Source organism: Chinchilla lanigera, unplaced genomic scaffold (assembly GCF_000276665.1).
Source record: "Chinchilla lanigera isolate Chin_1 unplaced genomic scaffold, ChiLan1.0 scaffold00001, whole genome shotgun sequence".
Taxonomy (NCBI): domain Eukaryota; kingdom Metazoa; phylum Chordata; class Mammalia; order Rodentia; family Chinchillidae; genus Chinchilla; species Chinchilla lanigera.
In genome coordinates, this window is record NW_004955402.1 from 7382487 (window position 1) to 7399561 (window position 17075).

The 17075-nt window shown below is 48.0% G+C and overlaps 1 protein-coding gene and 1 long non-coding RNA gene across 4 annotated transcripts in view; one reads left to right on the forward strand and one right to left on the reverse strand.

The window, feature by feature from the left end:
- Window positions 1–17075, forward strand: part of Myom1 (myomesin 1) — a gene marked incomplete in the record, with an annotated part of 124812 nt that overhangs the window by 89072 nt on the left and 18665 nt on the right. The window contains 5 exon segments of the mRNA XM_013518619.1: window positions 7747–7903; window positions 8732–8838; window positions 8954–8998; window positions 13935–14071; window positions 16171–16315. Coding sequence (XP_013374073.1) covers window positions 7747–7903; window positions 8732–8838; window positions 8954–8998; window positions 13935–14071; window positions 16171–16315 — 591 coding nt within the window.
- Window positions 9011–13994, reverse strand: LOC102016212. Of its 3 annotated transcripts, XR_001235805.1 has the most exons (4): window positions 13910–13994; window positions 12129–12358; window positions 11289–11415; window positions 9011–10655 (listed from the first exon to the last, which is right to left on the reverse strand). It is a non-coding gene; the product is annotated as an uncharacterized LOC102016212 (long non-coding RNA). The 3 variants fall into 3 exon arrangements; XR_259042.2 differs by having other exon boundaries at window positions 12129–13924; XR_001235803.1 differs by having other exon boundaries at window positions 9011–10689; window positions 12129–13924.

Here is a 17075-nt window from a genome sequence, read left to right on the forward strand (position 1 = left end):
GAACTCTCTGCCTACCCCTATGTCTTCGAGGTTTTTACCTACTTTCTCTTCCAATAGATTTAGTGTTTCTGGTTTAATATTGAGATCTGTGAAGCCCCGTAAGATCTTGTAATCATAGAGGAGGCTGGAGTGACCCAGTTCACAGGCACAGCGCTTAAAGAAATGCAGGACATGCGTACCTGTAACTATTAAGCTAACCAGGGAGCAGCAAACTTTCTTTGAAGGGCAGCTAGCAAATGCTCTTGGCTTTATAACCACATGGTCCAGTTCACAACTACTCAGCTTAGCCATGGTGTGGAAGCAGCCACAGACAATACGTAAACCAGTAGGCGTGACTGCTCCAGGAGACATTTATTATGTGCGTTAGGTACGTACACCACATGCTATGCTTTATATGCACTATCAAATTTGATTTCTAGGGGCTGGGGATTTAGCTCAGCGGCACAGTGCCTGCCTGGCAAGCGCAAGGTCGTGAGTTCAATTCCCGGTACCGGAGGAAAAAAAAAAAACAAATTTGATTTCTACTAAGTTTCCCAAGTCTTGAAATATTCATCTTCTTTTGATTTTTTTTTCAACTGTTTAGAAAGATACAAACCATCCTTAGTTTGTGCGCCAGACCCAAAAAGACCAGAGAACAGACTCCACCCACGGGCCGTAGTTCGCTGACCCCGGGTTAAGCTAACAGCGGTGCCGCCTGAATGGTCCACTGAGCTGAGGCGCTGGGAGATGCCAAGCTGGAGCAGAGAACACAGTCTGCCCTTCATTAGGGGAACAAAGCTTAGAGTGTGCGTTGCCCGCGGAGTTTCAGATCATTACATAATAACAACTCTTTTATCATTCACTCTGTATCATTTTAAAGTTATATATTGCAGTTCATTAAAGTTACATGAAAGAAAGCACTGGAAACAGGACAGGGTAAAAATATTAACCAGTTACTTCTCAGTTTGTATTTGTTCTGTGAATGTCAGGAAACTCGCCTTTTACTACCTTTTGCTTGAAAAATCTCAGCAGAAGTCCTCCCTTTGGGGAACTCTCTCCCCTTCTCCTCTTTTTCCATAACTATCTTCAGCTTTTCTTCAACTAGTTTTAGACATGGCCATGACAAAAGTGACCTTTATAAATGTGTGGCAGGTATCTGGAGACAGTGCTTATTATTGTTTTCTCATCAGTAGCCCTAGAATGGCAGATGGCCAGGCACAACATCGACAGAGCCATCACTAGGGAATTTGGCCACCAGAAAAGGGTCTGCTCGCGACCCCCTGGGTGAGAGTTTCGTTTCACGGACTTGCACTAAGCCTCCAAAGGCCATTTCTGTGGCCATTTCCTTTCTGGAACACAGGTCCAAGCAACCGCTGCGGACGTGGACACAGTGAGCTCCGTATTACCCCATTCGGGAAGCGCAGGCTCACGGCTGAGCCAGAGTCTGGGGACGGGACGCCCAAACCCAGCGTGCTCCCCACGTGGGAGCACCAACACCCCAGTGACATTGGAGCCTGTTTCACGGGCCGCAGGCAGCTTCACTGTTGTGACATGCGTTTCTGGAGGTGCTGCGTGGGCCTGGGAGGGAGGTGGCGTCAGTCCACACGTTGGGTTTGCCATCCAGTGGAAGCGCCAGAGTTACAGCACGGGGTGACAACGCTCATAAAACATCTCCACAGCCACAGAGGCCGTAAGCTAGGAAACGAGGCCCCTGCTGAGGTGTGAGGCGCTCCGTGCCCCTTCCTGTTGTTCCCGTAATTGCCTTCAGCTTCTTTTATGACTAGTCTGTAGACTCGAGTGTGAGGAACGAGTGACCTTACAGAAGTGTGGCAGACATCGAGAGACAGTGCCACATGCCGTGTCGCCGTGAAAACTTACAGTAGCCTGAAGTTGTCCGTATTCGTTCATCTCGTTAAATACGCGTCTGTCACTTTTACCGTGCATTTGTTCTGTGTTGGACAGGGGAGGGGTGGGGGAAGACATGTTGTCAGTTTCAGGATATGGGGTGTGAAACTTGGATTGTTATTTCAGAAAAACAACTTCTTTGGGGGTACACTCCTAAGATTTCAGGTAGAAAATAAAGCTTATCATGTAACAGCAAACCACACGTCTAACAAGATACCTCGCATGTGATTGAATTCCAGCGAAACGTTAACCTAATCCCTGGGTTTCGCAGTATCAGTGGTTTCCCTTTGAAGTCAAAAAATAGGCAAGCAGCTGTACGCAGCCCAGCCACGGCTACAAAGTCTAATTGTGCTGGTAATGAGGCTCCGGATGATAATGGACTGTGTTGAGCTTTCCCCTGAAATCCTTTAGCTAAAGAAGCCTGTAAATGGAATAGCCTAAACACAGTTAGTGTAGATTTGTTGGTACCTAAAAAAAAACCATTCCCTTCCTGGTATTTGATATTTTGAAAACAGCACCTGTGGTTGATTGCTTCCGGCTGGGGTGGAGCAGGAGGCCAGGGCGGTGGGATCAGATGGAGACAGAGGAGATGGTGAGGGCAGCGTGTAGGCTGCAGGCATTCTTGCCAGAGAACAGGGCGGTGGGTAGGGGTCCGAGGAGGAACGGGGTTACGGGAAACTAGGATTGGGTCACCAAGAACAAGCAGGGGAGGAGAAGGCACTTCCGAAAGGAAGGAGGAGTGGGGGTTGCGCTGACAACCTAGTCACCAGAGGCACATTACGATCCCAGTATCTAAAACTGGTAGGGCTGGAAGGCACATGTGTGCCTGGGACCTCTGAAAGGATTCCGAAGCAGGAAGCCTGGCCCTTACTAACTGACCTCTCTCACCTACGGCGACGGGAGCTCTCCACCTTGGCTGTGCTTCAGAAGCAAGCCAGAACTTTGATAACACTGGTATCCCAGACTCTGCTCCAGGCCAGAGAAATCGTAACGTCTAGGGCTAAGCTCGAACACGGCTCTCAGTGTTTGTATAACTCCTTGGGTAACGCTGGTCTGAAAGCAGGCTGGGAAATACGTGTTACACGCGGGGCTCCTTCACAGTAGTAGCTGTTCTTCTCTGGATATGTGCGAAGCGCTGGACTGGTCACCTGGTGTATTACACAGGAGGTAATCCATGAGGTGAGAAAATAATGCCGCTGAGTATAGCTCTGTTTGGTGACCCGGGCGTATGCCTTTAATCCCCGGCACCTTGTGAGACAGGCCCGGTCAGGAAGGACAAGTTGGGAAAGAAGTGTCCAGCGGAGGTTATGACCTGGCCCCTGGTGCTAGGGCACCCAGCAATCCTCACCTTAAACCCAGGGCCGCTCGGGGTCAGTATGGCAGACCGAGGTCATTCACTTCTATCTGCTTTATCCTGTTCCACTCTGGTTTTTAAAAAATGTTCACAGATATCTCAGAAAAGGACAAATAATTGAAGCTTAGAGATTGGATATGTGAGTGCTAATGTAGAAAAGAATTCTCATCAGATGATAAAATGTATAGGAAAGTAAGCAGTGTACTGAGATTTTATCTCTGCTTTAACTTAAATTCCATATTTATTTATTTAGAAGAGAAAAGCAGGGTGGAGTTGGTTGATTTTGCAACAGCTCATTGTAGCCTTGGGCCGTACCTAGCACATCCCAGGCTGGGATTCCTGCTGGGAAGGGCCTCAAAAGCCATCTGTGCGCAGCCGTGTCTACTTCTAGGATTTGTCTAGGGTGGGGTTGCTGATTAGGGACAGCTCATCTTAAATTCTTTTTTTTTTCTTTTTGAGACAGAGTCTCACTATGCAGTTCAGGCTGGCCTTGAGCTCACTTTGTAGCCCAGGCTGGTCTTGAACTCACAAGGATCCTCCTGCCTCAGCCTCCAGAATGCTGGGATTACAGGCGTGCGCCACCACGCCTGGCAACACTGCCATTTTAAACTGACTTCCTCAAAGCTTCTTTTTCCCAATCTAGCCCCTGACACATGTAAATGTGTAGGGAAGATATGCAAGGCTGCCCCTCTGCCTTTACAAACTTAACCTCATGCTTAAGACACTGAACAAGTAGTGCAGCTTTTTGAAAAATAAAAATGAAAAAAAAAAAAAAAAGAAAAGAGAAAGAAAAGTGCAAATATTCATCTTAGTGAGTTTCCATTTTTAAACCTTCAGTGCCCAAACACAGTTCTAACTGTTCTTACTTGGTTACTTTAGGTTCTTTTATTTATTTATTTATTTATTTATTTATTTATTTTTTGTCTTTTGAGACAGGGTCTCACTATGCAATTCAGGCTGGCCTTGAGCTCACTTTGTAGCCTAGGCTGGCCTCAAACTCACGGTGATCCTCCTGCCTCAGCCTCCCGAGTGCTGGGATTACAGGCGTGTACCACCATGCCCAGCGACTTTGCCTTCATTTAGCCAGTACCCACCCTAGCCACAATGATGTCTGCTTCAGTTAAAGAAATATTTGTGCTCCTTTCGACCCCAGTGTATACTGATTGTGATGTGCTGACTTACATAACCTCTGTCTCAGGCATTCGTCCACATTGCAGCTAATTCCTACCTTGTCCTGAATCTCTCCTAGCCATTACTTAATTTTATGTTACAAAGTTTAACCCAAGACTTCAAAAAATTACCCCATCATTTTCTAACTGTATGAATAACTGCATTTCTTATGTTAGAACTGAGCTATATGAGAAAGGCGAGACTTTCAGAGGTGGAAGCACACATACTGCTAGAGACTTAAAAATAATACCTTTGATTTAATAATATCTTTTAAACAAATAACACTGTTCATTTCATTTCACATTTTCAGAGAAGATCACCGGTAACTTTGTAGAAACTGATTTCTCAGGAGGTAACTAATTCTTCTCCTGGTAACTCAGGAGATTAAAATGGAAACGAAGCATCGCTGCTCCGTAGATCCTCCAGGCAGCCTGGGTTTGGGACCAAAGTTGCCCACTCTGGAATCTGAACAAACTATTGTTTTACATACTCCATTTTCTGTTTTCCTGAGGGTTTGCTACTAAAGCATCAATCCTTCAAAATTTTAAGACTTTTTGATGATATTCCCTTAAAGCACATTGTACATTTGAGTAGGTGCTTTGCAGATCTGGATGCAGTACACCGGATCGGATGTTCCTGTCCTCCGTGGCTCAGAACCACAAGCACCCACCTTATTGATGGTGCGGCTTGCAGTGCAGTGATGTTACCGGACCAGGCGCTGTCTGTCCCTCCTCTAAGCATCTCTGTGCCTGTTCTTCGGTTCCGTGCCGCCTCTTGCTGTCACTTTCCTAGGCTCAGTGTCCACGCTGATAGCGACTTCCCTTCTGTTTTTCCCATTTGCACCAAGTATCTGAAGTGAGGTCTGAATAGATTGTGAATGACAGCCCACGGGAGTCTCCGGCGTGCTCGGGACACTCATACAGGGCCTTTGTCACATCAGCACTAGGTCTTCGAGGTCAGGGACAAGGACCCAAAGAGGTGAGGCGTTCCAGTATGAAAGTTGCCTGAAGAACTGGGAGAAAGGCAAAACTCGTGGCCTGGTCCGAGTTCTGCCAGTTTTGTGGCTCCTTTGTTTGCGGGAGAGTCACCTCTTTCTCTTTAGAAGAATCCACCTAAGCAAGATTTTTCTGCTGTCAACCTAAGTCAGGCCTTTAATTCTGTAAGCAGGAAGTGTGTAGATGAGTCATTTCCTTTTCACAAAGGACCACAGGTAAGACAGTGATTAACGTGAGCCGCCGTCACACCTCCAGAGTAGATAGTACAGGCAAAGCAAGGCTGAGTCAACACCCGTCACGTCTGTCTTCTTCACAGCAATGCAGATACACAAACAAGACGTACAAGCCAAGTTCTCTGGTGGCTCAGCCGTGCGATCTGGTTATAACTCTACGCCTCAACACTCTTCAGTGTTGGTCTTAAGTTTTAACAAAAGCGCTTGTTCAACCATTACTTTACAACAGCGGGCTGAGGACTAGTCGTGTGTTCTTAGCACCGGAAATAAAATATGGTCTGCAATTTCCAACAGAGTAGGCATAGTCTTTACAAGGAATATGTACCCAGTGCATGTTGCATTTAAAGAACAACTGAGACTTTAACTGATCATTATTTCAGGTTATCTATGTATGCAGCCAAATAAGAAAATAATCCTTTGTTTAAAAAATAAAAGGAATTTAAAGCTTGGCCTGGTGGCACATGCCTGTAATCTCAGCACTCAGGAGACTGAGGCAGGAAGGATTCCTGAAAGTTAAAGGCCTACCTGGGCTACATAGGCCAGCCTGAACTGCACAGCAAGACACTGCCTCAAAAAAAAAAAAGAAAATTTTTTTTAACCTCCTAGAATGAGTGTACTTGTAAGCTTTCCTTCTGCTAAAGTCACTTTTTGGAGATGTCTAGTTGAAACTCGCACTGCCATAGGTAGGAAAGAAGTTAGACCCACTGTCAGGCTTGGGGACGGAGTTCCTGCATCACCCATGGGCCCAGGGCTCCTCTCGGCCTCCCCGGAAGGACTTCGATGTTTTCTTTCCTTGTGACAAAAGTCATTGAACAATAGGCCAGGATGTTGTTAGGATACAATCTAGAGAGAAAACATCACTCCTTTGGGAAATTGCTTTTGGAAGATATTTAAGTACTTTTGAGAAAGTAAAGCTATACCTTTCAGAGGCTGAATCTAATTTTCCCAGAAATACAGTAATAGAAACCAACCAAGTTTAGGCTAGCAGTTGAATGAGTGTAACAAATTCAAGTGGAACACTGTGCTTCTTTCAAGCTGGATCTAGCATAGATGTGACTGCTTCCTGCGCTGTACAAACTCTCTTCGAATTGCTATATTGGATGCAGGTATAACTGATTAGAGCTCAAAACACTAACTAAGTTGTTTTAAAATCCAAAAATCTGTCCTCTGAAAACATACTAGACCTCTGGAAACTCATTTCCACTCAGAGTTCCACATAATTCAATAACAGTTTTTCCTGGCTTCGATTACTCTAATCTAGAGGGCCCTCTGTAAGTTGATTTATGATTTTATCATCAGCAAAGCAAGTTCTGGTATATTTCTCCTTTCTCTTTTTTTTTTTTTTTTTTTTTTTTTTTTTTTGAGACAGGATCTCGCTATGCAGTTCAGGCTGACCTTGAGCTCACTTTGTAGCTCAGGCTGTTCTTGAACTTGCAACGATCCTCCTGCCTCAGCCTCCTGAGTGCTGGGATTACAGGCATGCACCACCATGCCCAGCCTTATTTCTCCTTTCTAAAATGACTCACAGACTGAAAATGTGAGTGTAGGCAATTCTTATGGTCTGTCTTTATCCCCTTCAACTCTCACTATCCAGCTCAGGCTGGCCTTGAACTCACTGTGTAGCTCAGGCTGGCCTTAGATTCATGGTGATCCTCCTGCCTCAGACTACAGGCACGCGCCACCGTGTCTGGCTTATGGTCTGTTTCTATCTTCTCCTTAAGACTGATTGGGCCTGGTATTATTGAAGCAAAACTCAGGAATTCAGGCTGATGGGGACCATTCCATTTTCCTTTTCCCCAGGCTGCCTGGACCCCACATTACAATCAGTCCACTCACATGGCTTCATCATCAGTCACATCAACCAGATTTCCCTCTGGCACGGACTCGCAGGACTGTCTGTCCATTGGCTCCACCCACGCAGGAGACAGGGCATGTTTGCTAGGTTCCATGGGACGTATGTAGAAAAGCTGAATTTTAGAGGGAGGAGGGCCGTCCACCACGAGCAACTGGGGCTTCTCCCGGCCCAGGCTCTGAGCCTTGCTTTAAGGCTAAAGTAAAGATCCGAAGGCAAGGAGTTCCACGGTATCAGTGCTTCTCTTTTGTCTCCTAGGAACCAAGGAGGTTGTTGTACATGTGGATGACGACGGGGTCATTTCATTGAACTTCGAATGTGATCAGATGACTCCAAATTCAGAGTTCACCTGGTCCAAAGACTACGTGCGCACTGAGGACTCCCCGCGGCTGGAAGTGGAAAGCAAAGGCAACAAGTAAGGTGTTCGGGCCGCAGGGGCGGGCTTCCTGCCGCTGCAGGGACAGGAAGTGAGCTCACTGCTTTCTACTTACGTCACCAGGGATCAGAGGGTGAAGTCACACACACGTTATGTCTAGCATTGGAAAAAGCCATAAACAATACAAGCCTTAAAAGTAATAATCCTTACAAAATACCTTCCAGAGTTTTTGAAGTAAAACTCTTTTGGTCAAAGAAAAGAAACTCAAATGATAGAATCTTTTCCCCTAGTTTTTTGCACTTAACATTTAAACATTTGGTTGATCTTAGACACTGACTAGTGTGATAAAGCTCTCCAAAGCTGGGAAGCACAGCGAGGAGGACCACTGACCCGTTCGCATATTCATTCCACACGGGAAGTGCCAGGCAGGGCGCAGGGCGCTGGGGACACAACAGGAAACAGATCCGGTCTCTGAAGACACTGAGGTGATACAGGGAGACAGTGCCAGAGCCGTGTGAGAAATTCCGAGAAGGGAAGCGCAGGCAGGGACCCGGGAGAAGCACCCAGGCTTACCGCGGCACGTTCTGGTCTGCGGGAAAAAAATTTAGGCTTCTCAGAGCAGGCTAACCTGCAAAATACCTTTATGCACAATTACAGCAGTCAGAAATGTAGGAGCCAGGGAACAGGACAGTGGTGCCAGCACCACCCTGTCACCATCAGCCCCTGGAAGAGCACCACGACCTCCCTAGTGAAATGACTTATAACCTGAGGGTGAGCAGTGCACCACGTGCAGGGGCTACAGACAGGGGAGTCACAGCCCCAGAGACCCAGCACAGCCTTGCTTGAGAAAAATACTTCGTTCCAAAGGACAAAAATGACCTTCAAAGACCTTGGGACGGATGACTTGGGCATCTACTCTTGTGACGTAACAGATACGGATGGGATAGCGTCAAGCTACGTAATAGACGAGGATGGTAAGTTTAAAATCAGTTCATTCACAGACCGAAGTCGCCTTCGTTTCTCAGTCATTCCTGTGTGACTTTTGTTGTGGTAGTTCATGGTTTAATTGTTTTCTGTTTCTCCCTACAGAGCTGAAACGTTTACTAGCTCTCAGCCAGGAGCACAAGTTCCCAAGTAAGTGTCCACCAGACTCCCAGGCTTTGAGCAGTCTCGGTCACAGGCAACTTCTGCTGTGGATCAGACCGCAGCTTGGCGGGGTTAGGAGAGGAGGCCTTGAGAGCGTGCAGTTGATGGCTCGTCAGTAGCAGCAGGAACTCATTCTGGGAGCGATGCCTTTTAACTTGCCAGAAAAACCAAGACACTCACATTAAAAATATGCCCACACTTTGTCACGCAGAGAAGTATCAGGGTGCACAGGTGCAACTTCCGGGGGATAAGTCCTTCACTTTTGCCTGTACATTTTAGAATCACATATCTGTCTTCAGGGTTTATTCATTTACATGTCAAACTCATTTCTTCCTAAGTGGTGTTGGCAATTAATAATAGAATCTGACCTCTACGTAGAAAGTCTAAGCCAGGGCCTGTCATCGCTAACGCTTACAAAATAGGGCAAAGTGCCTTGGCCAGAAAAAGAATCTTTTTGAACTATTTACAAAGCTTTAAATAAAGAACCTCCTACATGAAAGATTAAATCCCACACTTGACACCCAAGAGAAGAACAAGAAGTGTGAAATAACACCCGGAAGGTTCCGCTGGCCTGATAGGATCTCTCCCCGCAACCCGGCGGGGTGGGAAGGCGCACCCTAGTCTGAGAGAACAGATGCAAAGTGGCGAAGTACATGCTTCTTTTAAATTAAGAATCTCAAAGAAGTTCTTACTCCTTAAATATATTTTAAATATATTTTTCCTTTAATGCAAAGTTTCCGGAAAAACTGTATCCCTGTCCCAACTGATGGCAAAGCTCTGCATATTCATATAAATGGACTGTTCCAGGGGGAGGGTCCAGAGAGTCCCCTAAACTCTTGGGGGAGGCTGCGCTTATACACGTGTCTCTGTGTGTGTGTGTGTGTGTGTGTGTGCGCGCGCGTGCGCGTGTGTGTGTTGCGTCAGCACCTAGCTTCTCTTCTACTCCCCAAGCACGATGCACGATCTGCTTGACCATGAGGCTGAGCGTGGGTGACCACTGGCCTCAGCTGTAATGTTCTCAGCACAATCTTTCTCGGACAGAGGAGCAGATGGAGTGCTATAGGGTGTGAATGTCGGGTGAAGCTTTCTGGGTTCTCGAGGAGAACCTGTCACGCGGCACTAGGCAAGCCATTTTCAGGAAACGGAAGAAGTCCCAGCATGAGTAGCTTTGACACGCTGCGTGAAGCAGAAGATTAGCCTGGACAGTCTTCAGTCTGCATGCTGGGCTCACTGCGGACCCGAGCGCTCACTTCCCTTGCCCACTCCTTGCCTTGTTTTCCGGGCTTGGCTACTGTAATGGTCCACAGCAGCAGCACACAGCCGTTTCCACACCACCTGGAGCTGTGCGTTGTCTGCTCTCAAGCATTAGCTGAAATACAGAGAAGCAGCAGCACCAGCAAAGTTAGCCAGACAGCAGACACGAAGCGTCTAGGCAGCAGCCGCTTCCAGCGGCACTTACCCTGAGCTTAGAGGACGGAGATGAGAGAGGACCGTGCCCAGGGTCACTGTTAGGTTCAGCTGCCTGGGCCTCCCTGGGGGCGATGATCGTGTGCACTTGGAGGAAGCAGCTGGAATGGCCTGATGCTGCTGTCATTCACCCTGAGACCCACAGTCTTGCATACCTCTGAGGACTCCACTGCCGGAGCTGGGGAGAGGGTTGCGCAGACTTTCTGTAGCAGCTCGGGGGCCACAGAGGGAGAGACCAAGGGCACGTTTGAAAATGAACGCAAAGATGAATCCCTAACCCAAGGGGACTTTTGTCGCCGGTTGAAGCAGCCCTGTACATGTTACAGCTCTAGTCCTTTCCTTTTCTCCTCCTGTCAACTGGTGAGGTCACTTCTTGAACATTTTCAGAGATCTGATGCTAGGATCAAAGCAACACGTCTTATTTCTCGATTTGTACCTACTTCCTCTCACTGTTGCCATGTTAATCTAGTCGTTTTTTCCTTGAGATTTTATAAAGAATATGTAAATGAGTAACCTGCAGCACTATGAATTCTCCTACGCTAAGCTGGTTTCAAAAATATTTTGAAAGCCATTAAGCATATGCTTTAAATCTACAAATAACACATTTTGCTGGGAGCAAACTTACTGCCAGGGAAAAGAGCTGAAGGAAATTTAGAGCTGAGAAAAAGGGGAGGGGATATAAACCCCAAAATAGGGCACAACAGCGCATCTTGCGGGTACCGCTCCTAGATCGCGGTGTGGGGAGGCAGATTAACTGAGGGTGGAGGGCTCCACAGGACTGGGGACGGCAGACAACAGGCCCCTGTCCTACCTGTAGACAAATAATACATGCAGACGAACACGGGCACACGTTCTCAGCGTAGACACGCTCGTATGTGCTCTTAGTTCTCCGTACGTTGTATTTTACACCTGATAGTTCTAGGGTGTTGTTAAAGAACCTGGAGGGAGAAAGAGATGCCGAAACACTAGTAGCCAGCATTTATAGAGCACTTATTATACCCCAGGCTCTTTATGGGGTATTTAAACGAGTGTATCATTGAATCTACAATGACCTTGGAAGGGTCAGTACAGTGGCAACTCCATGGTAAAGGTTAAGAATGTGAGGCCCGAAGAAGCCCAGCGGCTAGGCCAGCGGCGCACAGCTGGTGGGCTATTTCCGCACAGGTACTTGCCACGTTTGCTCTGTGGCAATCCGTGGTGGCCCCCGTTCCCCACACGATGTTCTCATGGCTCAGGAAGGGCAGTGAACGTTACAGGAGCTGGAGGCCCCTGCAGGCCGGCCCTCCCGTGCCCTCACCACCCCAGGTTCACTGGGGTCCCCAGAACGGGGGTCTCCAGACTTCCCTAGCAGAGGCTTTCTACTCCCCCAAGGCTACTGAGAGCAGCGTGAATGCGGGAGGGAGGAGCTTCGCGCCTGCTTCGCCCCCAGCACCTGTGCTTTACCTGCAGTGCCCGGATGCCTGCCCGCGCTGGGAAGCCCTCACGCCCACCAGAGGGGAAGACTGGCCAGGAGGGGTCCAGAGGAGAGGGAATGGCTCTGGCCTTACGGACCCGTGGCTAGTCTTTCCGGGGGTGCGGTTTTCTCATCTGTAAATCAGACGGGGAGGAGCACTAAGGCTGATGAGCTCCGATAAGACCCGCAGTTCCGTACCCTGTGCTGTGGACTCCTCTCGAGCGCTCGCAGGGGCAGCGTCCTCGCTGGCGGGTGCGGCCCACGGGTCTGAGGGGCAGTCAGACTCAAGGTCAGGGTGCGGCGCAGAGGCCCGTCTTCCCACCACGGCGGTACCTCCCTGCAGCAGACGGAGGCTGGGCATCCTTCAGTTCCGAACCAGATCCCTGGCTGAACGTGTGGTGGAGGAGTAAGGCAGAGGTGCACCCACCCTCGGAAATGGAAAAGGGTCGATTTAGGAGAAATGCAAAGAAACAGTAATGTGCATTGCCACAAGTCTGGCATGCTTGTAATGTGAAATATAGACCTGCTAACTTTTTGAAATAAGTTTAAGAAGAGTTTAGAGAAAGGAAAGCGTGATGATTTCCCCTAAAGACACTGAGGCGTGAAGGACCCCCAACGGTGAGAAGCAGCCCTGCTGCGGGCAGCATATGCCCTGGGCCCCATCTGATAGGAAGCCATGGTTGGCAGAGCCTTCCTGACACACATGCCAGTTACAAGAAATTTAACACCTACTTCTGAGAGGTGGCAGCCAATTCTTTCAATTTCATGGAGACTCCAGTGGCGTAAGCAATCCAGGTGTAAATCAGAAACACCATCTGGTTCTTTTATGTTCTAGGTGAAGAAAGCCACTATAGGGTGACTATATTATAAAATATATTTATAAATTAGCTGTGTAGTGATTCACAGATCAGCCTCTGAAGACTTGAGCTTGGTTTGGGGACTAAAATGAGCCGGCACATCATTGAGATAGATAGCGTCTAAATGACTGGCTGGGAATACAGCCGTGATTGACATCCGCGGGGACGGGCATACAGTCATCCTTGACATCCATGGGGACAGGTATACATCATCCTTGACCTCCATGGGGAACGAGTCCCCATGGACACCAAAGTCCAAGGTGCTCAAGTCCCTGAAGGAATATTGCATGACATTTGCATAGAACCTACCCACACTCTCCCATGTACTTAGACCATGTCTACATTATTTATAATGGCTAATACAATATACATGTTATATAAATAGTTGTGCTACTGAGTAGAAGCTACCCTATTATTTAGAGAATAATGACAAGGAAAAAAATCTATGTATGTTCAGTACAAATGCAATTTTTAAAAAAAAAACTACTTTTGATCCACAGTTGGTTGAATGTGTGGGCACAAAGTCTGCAGATATGCAGGGCAGACTGTGCAATCCAAATTAATTCCTTCCTAAGATTTATTTTTTAAATTTTGTGAAAAGAGCCTCAAGGTCAGTTCAATTGTTTAAAAAGAATGGAACCTCTGCTAAATGTTCTGAGTATTCTTAGGATGTTAGAGCTAAAGAACTGTTCGGCTAACCTGGGCATGTCAGGTGAGAACCGGTGATCAAAAGCAGCCCACCTAATGTCACCAGCTTGTTAACAGCAGACCCGGGCTCGCCGCGGCCCTCCTGGAGCCCACTCAGGACTCTGTTCATCCTTCCTCACCTTGTCCTTGAATAACCTGACCGCCGCAGAGAGTGGAGGTGTCAGTAAACGTGCCCCTAGGGGTGAGCTCATCCTCCTCACGATTGCAGCTGAGACCAACAAGATGCGGTGGGGCCGGGGTGACACCCCAGGACGGGCACCCTGTCCTCTGCCCCTTCCTCTGCCACCTTCCCACAGCGCTTGCCCTGCTCCCGGGCTTTAGAAGCAAGGGACGGCAGTGCCACTGCAGCTGACTCTTCGCTCCCTTGTTAGAAAGCCCGTACCACCACCCTGGGATGCCAGCGTAATTACTTACTGTGTTTATTTTCATTTTTTCATAGCTGTCCCAGCTAAATCAGAGTTGGCAGTGGAAATTTTGGAGAAAGGTCAGGTCCGGTTCTGGATGCAGGCAGAGAAGCTCTCTGGCAACGCCAAGGTCAACTACATATTTAATGAGAAGGAAATTTTTGAAGGACCGGTAGGTTGCATACATTTTACATTTTAAATGTATTATTGTAGAGCACACTGAGGATGCCCTATAGGAATATGGATAAATTGTTATGAAAGCTGCTGGCCAGTGGGGTGGGCCAGTTTACACCTTATCACTTTTTTTAAAAAAATTGAAGGGATTTCAGGAGGCTGAGGCAGGAGGATTGTTGCGAGTTCAAGACCAGCCTGTACTACAAAATGAGTTCAAGGCCAGCCCGAACTGCATAGGGAGACCCTGTCTCAAAAAGACAAAAAAAAAAAAAAAAGTGAAGGGAATCCACAGATTGTCTCTATCATTTCATCCAAACTGGAGCACTGTTGAGAATGAAAAGGGAGACTGTTAATAATTTCCTAGGACCGCAGCCAAACCAAACTGCCTCAGGCAAGTTGGGAAGCACGGAGACCACGTGAGAGCTGAGCTAGCTGCTGGAACCCAGCACCTCCCACCCATGAGCTGCGGCATCCCCGGGTGGGCTGGGCGCACTCATCCCAAACGCGAGGTCTTTTGTCCTTAATGAGTTGTTTAAAAGATGCAAGTTACCGGCCTCAGAAACCCAACCCACCTGCTGTGTTACGTGTGTGTGTGGGCCGGGGATGGACCTCTTTATCTGGAGCCTTAGAAAAAGCAGTATCTTCATTGATTGCCTTTTTGGCAACAGATGAAGTACATCCTCACTGTCCAGACTTAGACTCGGGACGAATGGCACGTTCTCACGGCTTTGGGACACGTGACGACGTGAGTTCTGCGGATTTGTTGTTTCTCTGTGTGCTCCCACATGTCAGCGGGCTCACGCGAGCACAGTTTCTGCAGTGCAGGCGCAGCATCTGGCTCCCTTGCCCTCCCAGGGCCGCCAGAGAGCCGGGTGGGCCAGCGCCCCACGGGCTGAGGCGGGGTCAGGCCCCGGGCGCTCCGGGCGCTGCTGGCATAGGAGCAGAACCTGGAGGGGGAGGAGGTGAGGCTGCTCCGCGTTTAGCGGCCCCTGTCTCTACTGCGATGTGTTTGTAGAACACTTGCGGTTCCTCAGTGACGGCGACATTGGCAGCACCCCTTGTGTGCAGTGTGGACCTTTCCCACACACACAGTGACCGCACAGCCAGAGCAGCACTCGCGTGTCCACAGCTGCCCACTCCTCCCCTCGTCCTCCTCAACTGCGTGGCCACCGCCCATCCGGGGGAGGCAGGAAAGGCGTGATTGGCACCACCTTCTGCCACGTAGCCAGAGCGCACACTCAGGCACGTGTGTGCAGACGCGCCCCTCTTCCCGCGCATGCGCACACGCGCACTGATGCTGTCACGCGTGCGCACACGTGCGGTGTCAGGCCGGTTCCCGAGAAGGAGAGCATGAAGAGCTGCTCGCCCACAACCTGGGCGCTGTGCTCGAAGAGGGAAAGAGGGCGCAGGAGGCAGCCGGGGTCAAAGCAAGGCGGACCCGGGCTCCGCCGGAGACGGGCTCCCTGCAGGGCGTCTGGGCCGTGAGAGGCGCACGGAGTTGGGCCGGACCTAAGCCTTCATTGTGTCGTGTATTTTACAGCAACACTTCATCCGTCAACCCGAAAGGATGCAGGAGCCGTTGCACTCGGAAAGAGGGTTGTCTAGACAAAAGAGCCCGCAAGGGCTGTTTCAACTGATTGAGAGCAGAGGGTTTCAAAGACTGTAGCGTGGTTTTAGTCACACGTTACCAGCAGGTGTTTAGGAACCGCCTAGCACACGCCTTGCGTGCGTTTCCATGTGAACGTTTCCACCGAGCTGCCTGCAGTTTCCTGCGATCCTCCTAACTACAGATGATATTACTTGGAAAGGAAAATGGGAATCTAAAACAAATTTTGAGAACATTTTATAACATGAGGTGACAAAGCTTTATTTAGATGTAAGAAATTATATCACAAACTATTCAGGAATCAATTCTGGTCTAGGTCATGTATCCATATATTCCCTTGAAGGGGGTACAAGATTCTAAAGAAATTGTCAAAAATATTATTAAAATGGTTATTCTTTGGAGTTCATTTTATTTCGGCAGGCCCATTGTCACTGGGGTAAGATGTCTGCCTTACCGCTTTTTCTGTCTGTATCTTTTCTCATTAAATGAAGAAATACAAGATGCATATCGATCGAAACACCGGCATAATTGAGATGTTCATGGAGAAGCTGCAGGACGAGGACGAGGGGACGTATACTTTCCAGATTCAGGATGGAAAAGCAACGGGCCACTCCAGCCTTGTGCTCATAGGAGACGGTAAGCGCTCTGAGCAGCGCCGTGAAGGGAGGCTTCCCCGCTCCCCTCTGCGACAGGAAGGAGGTCCGGGAGAGTTGGCAGGAATCGTGTCTTAATCAAATCCCCATGGTCAAAATACAGTTTTTTTTTTTTTAATGTAGGGTGGCCTTCTTTTTCTCCAGTTAATATTTTATTGTCATCGGTCCATGTTTGCAGAACATAATGATTCCCTTCCTTGTTGGGGGCTGGTGCATTGACATAGCGCATCTTCAACTGCCTTCCCTCCCCATTGCCTCTGCCTGTAGGTCTCCTTTTCTTATAGAAAAGCTCTATCTCCCTGTTGCCCTTTAATTATTTCTGCTTGGGTCTCTCATATAAGAGAAGCCACATAATATTCCAGTTTGTGTGTCTGATTTATTTCACTGAATATTATGATCTCGTTTATCCTTCATTATCAAAATATAATTTTTGATTTATACTGTCCATAGTATTTAATTTTATAAAAATGAATATGAATTTAAAAGAACTTGAAATTTATTTCTGGTCCTCAAGCAAGACTGTACCTAATCATATATATAAAAAACACTTATTTCTAAAATCTTCCAATGAAGGAGGTTACAAGACCACCAAGACTGAATGTATCTCAGAAACAAACCATGATACTATTTAATCATGTGTACATACTCTAAATTACTTAACTTGAGAAGAAAAGCCAGGCGTGGTGGCACATGCCTGTAATCCCAGCACTCGGGAGGCTGAGGCAGGAGGATCGTTGCAAGTT